Source organism: Podarcis melisellensis (genome assembly GCF_964234715.1).
Source record: "Podarcis melisellensis genome assembly, chromosome: 12".
In the NCBI taxonomy this organism is placed as follows: Eukaryota; Metazoa; Chordata; class Lepidosauria; order Squamata; family Lacertidae; genus Podarcis; species Podarcis melisellensis.
Window position 1 is genome coordinate 40,339,250 of NC_138544.1, and position 10,417 is coordinate 40,349,666.

The following is a 10,417-nucleotide window of genomic DNA, read 5'->3' on the forward strand; positions in this document are numbered from 1 at the left end:
AACTAGAAACATTCTCTTCAAAATGGTTCTAAAGATATGGATGACATTTACAGCGCAAGGATGCTCGCAATGGTGGAACAGCTGCCTACTTGGACTACTGCAATGCACCCTACGTGGGGCTACCTTTGACAGACAACAAGGTTATCATGGATCAACAAGGTTGAGCATGGATATGGAGTCAAGATTCTCATGCCAAAGGGACATGAAACCAGTAGCACTTGACAATAGCAGATGCAATAGCAAATGTTACCCACAGAGAGCAAAGAGGATTGGGGATGAGCAGCAAGGAAATAAGTACAGTGGTACCTCAGGTTAAGAACTTAATTCATTCTGGAGGTCTGTTCTTAACGTGAGACACCACTTTAGCTAATGGGGCCTCCCACTGCTGCCGTGCCGCCGCCCTGTGATTTCTCTTCTCACCCTGAAGCAATGTTCTTAACCCGAAGTACTATTTCTGGGTTAGTGGAGTCTGTAACCTGAAGCATCTGTAACCCGAGGTACCACTGTAACATGGTTCCAGTAGCAATTCCAATCATCCCATGGCTGTGGAAGTAGCTGCCCCGTTAAATCTGCTCAGTTTTTTAGTTCCTCGTCATTATAAATCTGAACATTTAGTTCACCATAAGCAAATACTTACTCTCTTGTTATGAATAAATCTGGCAAAGAACTAAGAGTTGTATTTTCATTCACCAAAATGATTGTATTGTCGGTGTGCATTCGATGCAAGAAAGACTACCGGTAGTTTCGATTCACAAGTGAAGATGCTGTACCAACACTGCTTCAGTCTCTATTCAAATAGCAGGTAGTGACATAAACTAGCATGCTGTACTCTCTTCTGACCTCTTTATCTAATGCTTTGGTTGTAGCCCAGAGCAATTATTAGCAATTTCACCTTGTAACATGAAGAACAGACATATCTCAAGAGAGGGAGATTTGACGCTCCTTGGAGAAGGAAATTGTATGTGCTTAAAGCTATCTTGTGTATGTATTTAAAAGGGATTGTTTTGAAATGTGTCTGGCTTTGGGATGCAAGTCATATACAGTATAAGGTTTCTTCTTAAGGAATCGCCTCATCTGTTAGCTCATGCCTTACAGCTGGGATGGGGGACCTGTACCCCCCCACCGATGTTGGTGGACTCAGATTCTCATCCGCTCCTGCCAGCATGGCCAGTGGTTAGTGATGTGTGGTGGCAGGAGTTGTATTAAACCCATTCTCTCAGATATGTAAAATTAAATTGGCCACACGATGGCACCAAATACTCAGCTGTAAAAAACTGATAGTCATTCCGAATAGTTAGGATTGTTGACCACCCTTGAAACATTAGTTTGTTGACTTATTTAGTTTTTAAGTTTTGTTCTCACACCTTGGTGATGTTTCCAAGAAAACGTTCCCTTTAAACTAACTCTGTAGGCACCTTCACATTTCTGATGGTAAAGGTACCCCTGACCATTAGGTCCAGTCGTGACCGACTCTGGGGTTGCGGCGCTTATCTCGCTTTATTGGCTGAGGGAGCTGGCGTACAGCTTCCGGGTCATGTGGCCAGCATGACTAAGCCACTTCTGGTGAACCAGAGCAGCACACGGAAATGCCGTTTACCTTCCTGCCGGAGCAGTACCTATTTATCTACATACACTTTGATGTGCTTTCAAACTGCTAGGTTGGCAGGAGCAGGGACTGAGCAACGGGAGCTCACCCCGTCACGGAGATTCAAACCGCTGACCTTCTGATCGGCAAGCCCTGGGCTCTGTGGTTTAACCCACAGTGCCACCCGCTTCCCTATTTCTGATGGTACATCTGCTGATATTCCTAGAAACATACCTTCCAAGGAATTTCAGACGCATACTTTCTAGCTTCAAAGATTGCTCCAGTCTGACAAATTCTAGTTTCTTGTACCCATGGCTTATTTCATGTGGAATCATTCACACGACAAGATAGTTCAATGGGGATGAACATGAGAGTGCAATATATATATATATATATATATATATATATATATATATATATGCTTTCGTAGATTTTCACGGGTACAGGAATGCAGGTTTTGGTGTCCTCGGGTGTCTTCCCGTGTAAAAGTTGGGGTGTCTAGGCGACGTTTCGACGAGGTCTCACTCGTCATCTTCAGGCTGGTGCTTTCGGCTTCTTGTTACTGGAACAGAGCAGGATCTCAGTGTTTGAGTTCCTATAAATACTGTTGAGGGGGTGTGGTGTATAGCCTCCAATGTTCTGGGCAGAGAGGAAGTTCCCAGGCTAGTGTGCCTTTTCTTCTTTTGTTCCTTAATTACTTGAGGGATATCTTGAGTGATTTCTTGAGTGATATCCTGAGTACCACTTAGGTGGGTCATTAGGTGTGGATTAGTTGCTAAAGTCTTTGTGTCTTGACCTCTTGAGCTTTGTGAAGAGTTTTTCTGAGAAGATGGCTGTACTGCACTTAGTTGTGCTCTGGCTTGGCTTCGTGTATAGGGGCGAGCTGTGGTTTTGTGGCCTGTGTCAGCCAGATCTGTGTAGGGATTGCAGGGGGGTGCAGCATCCGGAGGTGCCACCATGGTTTGGCTACTGGATGGTGTCTGTAATTTATCTGTGGAGAGGGTCTGGGTTTGGGTCTGGTGTGGTTGATTGGTGATGGCGTTCTGTGTGCCTCTGGATCTGGTGTCAGTTTTTGTGGGGAGGGCTAATTTCCAGATGTCTGGCAAGCGGGATGTGTCGTCACGCTTGTTCATGTTGTGAGGGTGTTTCTCTATCTCGATGGCTTCCATGATTATTCTCTTGTGGTGATGTTCCATGTTAAAGAGCAATTTGGAATCTGCAAAATTAATTTCGTGTCCTGTTTCTTTCATGTGTTGGAAAAGAGAGGAAGTTTTTTCTTCTTTTTTGACGGCATTCTTGTGTTCTGCGATACGTGCATTTATTCGTCTGTTTGTTTGTCCAATGTACGTGGCTGGGCAGACTTTGCAGGGTATTTCATAGACCCCTTGGTTTTCCAACTGGATTTTATCCTTGGGGTTTCTGAGGATATTGGCTATTTTTTGGTTGGTGCAAAAGGCTGTTTTGATATTGTGTTTATGGAGGATTTTGCTAATTTTATCTGTAGTGCCCTTGATATAAGGAAGGAGGGCCATGCCATTGTTTTCTTCTGTGTCTTGGTTTTTGGGGGGTGTTTCTTTTTGGATTAGCTTCGTAACCCTGTTTTGCTGGTATCCATTGGCAATTAACACATTTGAGAGATTCTGTAACTCAGTTGTCAAGTGGTCTTTGTCAGCCAGGCGTTTGGTTCTGGAGATGAGAGTCTTGGCTACGGAGTTTATTTGTGCAGGGTGGTGGTGTGATTGTGCATGTAAGTAGCGGTTGGTGTGTGTTTTTTTCGGTAGATAGTGTGTCCTAGGGAGCCATCAGGTTTTTTGTAGATTAGGACGTCAAGGAAGGGAAGTTGGTTGTTGGCTTCTATTTCCATAGTGAATTGTATTTTGGGGTGTAGGCTGTTGAGATGTGTGAGGAAGCTATCCAGTTTTTCCTTCCCGTGTGGCCAAATTACAAAGGTGTCGTCAACATATCTGAGCCAAAGTTTGGGTTTGTGTTCTGACTTGTCTAAAGCATTGGTTTCAAAGTGTTCCATGTACAGGTTTGCGATGACCGGTGAGAGGGGTGATCCCATAGGTGCTCCTTCTATCTGTTTGTATCTTTGTCCATTGTGGATGAAGTACGTGTTGGTTAGGCAGTGGTTGGTCAGGTCCAAGATGTATTCGGGGGGATTGTATTTGTTTTGAATGGCTGTCAAGGCTTCATTAATGGGCACTTGTGTGAAGAGAGATACAACATCGAAGCTCACAAGTAGGTCATTAGGATGTAGGTTTTGCTTCTTTATTGTTTCTATGAACTGGAAGGAGTTTGGAACGTGTGAAGAGATGGATTCTGCATAGGGCTGAAGTTGCTTGGCGAGAAATTTAGCGAGATTTTGTAGAGGTGAGCCTATGGAGCTGACTATTGGTCTGAGTGGTGTTCCTACAAAGGTAATGCCACTGTTGTGATGAACACATCGGACTACCAAGCAAAACTATCAAATCTACTCCAAGATCCTACCTACCAACCTATAAAAACAGATCCCACCACCTATCTGGAAAAAACCACCAAATCCAAAATAAAAGCCTCTCCTATCAGTGAAGAAATCCAGCTAAGAATCATCCCCAGAGAAAAATCATCCAGATGCCCCAAACTCTACGGCCTCCCCAAGATACACAAAGAAGGAACACCACTCAGACCAATAGTCAGCTCCATAGGCTCACCTCTACAAAATCTCGCTAAATTTCTCGCCAAGCAACTTCAGCCCTATGCAGAATCCATCTCTTCACACGTTCCAAACTCCTTCCAGTTCATAGAAACAATAAAGAAGCAAAACCTACATCCTAATGACCTACTTGTGAGCTTCGATGTTGTATCTCTCTTCACACAAGTGCCCATTAATGAAGCCTTGACAGCCATTCAAAACAAATACAATCCCCCCGAATACATCTTGGACCTGACCAACCACTGCCTAACCAACACGTACTTCATCCACAATGGACAAAGATACAAACAGATAGAAGGAGCACCTATGGGATCACCCCTCTCACCGGTCATCGCAAACCTGTACATGGAACACTTTGAAACCAATGCTTTAGACAAGTCAGAACACAAACCCAAACTTTGGCTCAGATATGTTGACGACACCTTTGTAATTTGGCCACACGGGAAGGAAAAACTGGATAGCTTCCTCACACATCTCAACAGCCTACACCCCAAAATACAATTCACTATGGAAATAGAAGCCAACAACCAACTTCCCTTCCTTGACGTCCTAATCTACAAAAAACCTGATGGCTCCCTAGGACACACTATCTACCGGAAAAAAACACACACCAACCGCTACTTACATGCACAATCACACCACCACCCTGCACAAATAAACTCCGTAGCCAAGACTCTCATCTCCAGAACCAAACGCCTGGCTGACAAAGACCACTTGACAACTGAGTTACAGAATCTCTCAAATGTGTTAATTGCCAATGGATACCAGCAAAACAGGGTTACGAAGCTAATCCAAAAAGAAACACCCCCCAAAAACCAAGACACAGAAGAAAACAATGGCATGGCCCTCCTTCCTTATATCAAGGGCACTACAGATAAAATTAGCAAAATCCTCCATAAACACAATATCAAAACAGCCTTTTGCACCAACCAAAAAATAGCCAATATCCTCAGAAACCCCAAGGATAAAATCCAGTTGGAAAACCAAGGGGTCTATGAAATACCCTGCAAAGTCTGCCCAGCCACGTACATTGGACAAACAAACAGACGAATAAATGCACGTATCGCAGAACACAAGAATGCCGTCAAAAAAGAAGAAAAAACTTCCTCTCTTTTCCAACACATGAAAGAAACAGGACACGAAATTAATTTTGCAGATTCCAAATTGCTCTTTAACATGGAACATCACCACAAGAGAATAATCATGGAAGCCATCGAGATAGAGAAACACCCTCACAACATGAACAAGCGTGACGACACATCCCGCTTGCCAGACATCTGGAAATTAGCCCTCCCCACAAAAACTGACACCAGATCCAGAGGCACACAGAACGCCATCACCAATCAACCACACCAGACCCAAACCCAGACCCTCTCCACAGATAAATTACAGACACCATCCAGTAGCCAAACCATGGTGGCACCTCCGGATGCTGCACCCCCCTGCAATCCCTACACAGATCTGGCTGACACAGGCCACAAAACCACAGCTCGCCCCTATACACGAAGCCAAGCCAGAGCACAACTAAGTGCAGTACAGCCATCTTCTCAGAAAAACTCTTCACAAAGCTCAAGAGGTCAAGACACAAAGACTTTAGCAACTAATCCACACCTAATGACCCACCTAAGTGGTACTCAGGATATCACTCAAGAAATCACTCAAGATATCCCTCAAGTAATTAAGGAACAAAAGAAGAAAAGGCACACTAGCCTGGGAACTTCCTCTCTGCCCAGAACATTGGAGGCTATACACCACACCCCCTCAACAGTATTTATAGGAACTCAAACACTGAGATCCTGCTCTGTTCCAGTAACAAGAAGTCGAAAGCACCAGCCTGAAGATGACGAGTGAGACCTCGTCGAAACGTCGCCTAGACACCCCAACTTTTACACGGGAAGACACCCGAGGACACCAAAACCTGCATTCCTGTACCCGTGAAAATCTACGAAAGCAAATATATATATATATATATCACTTGAGCAGAGAGAGAACTGAGTAGTCCCTAACCCTAACCAGACTTACTAAGGAGCAAGCTACTATGAGCAAATTTATTCATTTATTTATCAAAAGTATATCTGCTCTTTCTCCCAAAGGAGTCCAAGGCAGCAGCATTAGAACTGTGCAGAAAGTTAGATTTGATTGCTGTTTTGGCAAAGGTGGAGCTTTAGAAATTATCTGCTTTGAATAGTAAGCACTTTTACTGCAGCTTCTTGTTGTTGTTGTTTAGTCGTGTCCGACTCTTCGTGACCCCATGGACCAGAGCATGCCAGGCACTTCCACTGCCTCCTGCAGTTTGGTCAAACTCATGCTGGTAGCTTCGAGAACACTATCCAACCATCTTGTCCTCTGTTGTCCCCTTCTCCTTGTACCCTCCATCTTTCCCAACATCAGGGTCTTTTCCAGGGAGTCCTCTCTTCTCATGAGGTGGCCAAAGTATTGGAGCCTCAGCTTCACAATCTGTCCTTCCAGTGAGCACTCAGTGCTGATTTCCTTAATAATGGATAGGTTTGATCTTCTTGCAGTCCATGGGACTCTCAAGAGTCTCCTCCAGCACCATAATTCAAAAGCATCAATTCTTCAGCGATCGGCCTTCTTTATGGTCCAGCTCTCACTTCCATACATCACTACTGGGAAAACCATAGCTTTTACTATATGGACCTTTGTTGGCAAGGTGATGTCTCTACTTTTTAAGATGCTGTCTAGGTTTGAAGATGCTGTCTAGGTTTGTTACTGCAACTGCTATATTATTATACCATCAGCTTCATGAAGTGTAAGATCTAGGATCTGAAATATATGTCTGCATGGATATGATTGGCTGCAAGTACCTGGCATCTGTGCACAGCATCTTTCAGGAAACACTATATGTTCATTATGGTAAATACCATTGTGGATCAATAGCAAACATGCAGGTTTGAGGCAACAATCCTAAGCATAAAAAGCAAAGATAGCTTTTTAATAGATAAAAGATAGATAAAAGTCCACACATAGGTAATGCCTTTTTAGGACCAATTTTTAAAAATGACAAAAATGTGGCAGGTTTTCAAGTTCTCAGGCAAGACGTTAGCACAAAGCAAGGTGTGGCGAGAAGCACCCTAATCATAAATTAATCACAAATTACAAATGAATGTAATGCTACTGTTTGTTCTGTTTGCTGCCACAATGTTTTCTGAATGCTGGGGGTATATTTTGGCCAACAAAGAAGTAAATGAGACACCGCAGGACCTTCTTCTAAGTAATCGTGCTTAGGATTTGACTTCATGTACAACATTTCAGATTTGTGATCCCTCTATGGGGTATTACCATGAGAGAAGCAGAAAAGATAGATAGATAAGTAATTTTTTTCAGAGTGACTTTGGAAATAAAAATGGCTTATCCAGACATTTCCAAAATTCCTGACATGGTTCCAAAAGTCGGAAGGTATATTGCGTTCAATAGTTTTCCAGAAGAGAATCCATAATACGCTGCTGGAAACAAAAATGAAAAAGGTACTGCTGAAAGCATGTTGGGCATTTGAGCAAGGAATTATTAGGCTGTCGGGTGATTGTTAAATTATCAGACTGGTGAAGGGTGCCATTGAAAGGGTCACTGGGAATGATTGATTGCACCACTTAGCTATACCTTTGTGGAATAGATGGCTAATATTTTATTTTATAATATTCTTTTTTATTTCTAATTATTAATTGGCAGAAGTCCCAAAACAATAAAGAACACGACCAAATAATGTATGTGCTGCGCAGGAAAAACAAAGCAAGCTAATATGCACATTCTATTACAAAACTATGCTTTGGTTTTAAATCATTATTAGCCACTTTAAAGAAAAGAGGAATTCTTCCCTGAGATTGCAACCACAGTGCTTTGTTTACGTAAAATGTTGCACCATACGTTGTTCTCCCCGATAACATCTCTTCAATATTTCTTTAGAGTTTAGACATGAAATTATTTTCATGTCTCTAGCAGAGATGTATTTTCTTCTTGGAACTCTGATTAGAGTTAATGGGAATTTGCTTGTGTGTAAGAATGTGGTTGGCAGGGTCCGCCTTGCTTGTTTAAAGTTTAGGCTAAGGATTCAAGTCAAAGAAGAATAGTTACAGAAAACACACAGAATGAGTGGGAAAGAAGCCAAACACCTTAATCTTTGAATTTAGGTCCAACATAATCATAGGAACACAGTGGCTCAGTTTGCATATCAGGGTTAAACCATATTTAATGGTTTACCATGAACATAGAGATTACTTCTGCTTTTCTCCTTCCACAGCACGTACGAGTAGCTTAGCACTACATCTGAACTGGGGATCGTGGTTTGACTTAAACAAACCAGGAACGTTAAGCCAAATCTGTGTTTCAAATAGTAGTCTGTTTTGAGAGAAGCAAGCTATGATCCATGTTTCACACAAAACACTAAGCCAGGCATCGTGCTTTGTTGCTTTTGCTTGCTCTGTTTTATTTATTCTGTGTTTTATCCTTACATTTCTCCCTTTTCGAGCATAGGATGACTTAATAAAACACTAAAACAACCACCCAACACAAATAAAACAGCCTTACAGTTACAGAATAACAATAAAAATGCAATAGAACAGGAGCTGTAGGACCACAAAAGTTAGAGAAGGAAGTGGGAGCCATCTGTGCATTCACAGCAGCCCATTAACTATGGTTTACTGTGTTGTGTGAACCCAGCTGAGATGTGAAGATTACAAATGTACAGGGCAATATTTCCCAACCTGGTGCCCTCCAAGCGCTTTAGACTACAACTCCCATTTTCCATGCCTATTGCCCATGCTGGCTGGGGCTGAAGGGAGTTGTAGTCTAAAACACCTGGAGAGCAAGGCTCACCACATAAGGAAAGGGGAGAGAGGTGTGGTGAGCAGAGGAGAGAATATCTAAATTACTTTCCACTACCACTATTTTAAATAATGATTAGCCTTCTCTCCACCAAAATCACTCATCATGCAAGGATTCCAATCTGGATTGGGGCTCTGGTGGTAATCTAAGGGGGTTTGGCCCTTTGTCTCCTACTATGGTCCTGATCAGTCCTCTGTGACTGCTATCTGCATTTCAAGAAAAATGTCCATTGCCGTGAATGGGAGCTTTTCTTAAAATGCAGATAGCATAAGTCAGGGACTGGAACATCAGTGGTCCAAAGGGTTAAAGCAGGGGTCGGCAAGGTTTACCTTGCCTGGGCTGGTTCACTCCAGCGGAGAGCCCTCTGTGGGCCAGATTGCATGTGCGCCCACAATTTCTGGCATCTGCACAGATGTGACTTTTGGCGATGCGAAAGTGAGTTCCTGCGCTGCACTGCACCAGTTTAGCGCAGTGCGCGAGGACTCGCCGAGCGGGCAGCTCAGTTCGGGGGCAGCTCGTGGGCCGGTTAAACAACCCCTGTGGGCTGCTTGTGGCCCATGGGCTTTAGGTTGCCAACCCCTGGGTTGAAGCTCCCTATGCCCGCAACCAGAATCCTTATCTGGCTCTCCATGTAGAATCATAGAGTTGGAAGGGGCTCCTGAGTATCCTAGCCTAACCCCTGCAATGCAGGAATATGCAGCTCTCCCTTATGAGGATCGAACCTGCCACCTTGGCATTATCAGCACTACCCTCTAGCTAACTGAGCTATCGCCTGATGTTTCCTTTTTAAAAGCCACGCGTGCAGTTTCTAGTTGCATGAATGGTGTCTTGTCTAGTTCAGCAAGCACACAGTAAAGCGAAAGGGACTAATTTTCATAGAAACGAACCAAGTCTCACTTTGCTGCTGGTTAACTCTCTGGACCCCTGTTGATGCAAACACAATGTTTTTGTAGGTTTGAGTAGTTTTCAAATGTCTGCACCCCCCCCAACCCATGCCCTAGTAGATACTTAGAAACTATTACTGGTCTCTTAATCATAATATTCAAATGAATGTTACTTTTTTTAGCAAAACCGAATCTTCCTACAGATGCCCATTTAGTTGGCAAAGAGTTATTTATTAATGGTCACTGGAGATGATGGATTACCTATCACTCACAATGCATGGACTCTGATGAGAGTTCCTGCACAATCTAAAATGCATTTTCCCAGCCATTTTTTCTTGTTGACACAAATAGGCTTGAGACTGTTCCACTAAACCCCTGACTACATAAGGAAGTGAGTCTGCATGAGCTAACTCA

The 10,417-nt window shown here is 43.2% G+C and overlaps 1 protein-coding gene across 1 annotated transcript; it reads right to left on the minus strand.

Moving 5' to 3' along the window:
• Positions 1 to 2,020: 2,020 nt before the first annotated feature.
• Positions 2,021 to 4,477, minus strand: LOC309353920 (uncharacterized protein). The gene is made up of 2 exons (XM_081883536.1): positions 4,407 to 4,477; positions 2,021 to 3,997 (listed from the first exon to the last, which is right to left on the minus strand). The coding sequence occupies exon 2, from the start codon at positions 3,115 to 3,117 to the stop codon at positions 2,107 to 2,109; it is 1,011 nt and encodes a 336-aa protein (XP_081739662.1). The 5' UTR covers positions 3,118 to 3,997; positions 4,407 to 4,477; the 3' UTR covers positions 2,021 to 2,106.
• Positions 4,478 to 10,417: the final 5,940 nt, after the last annotated feature.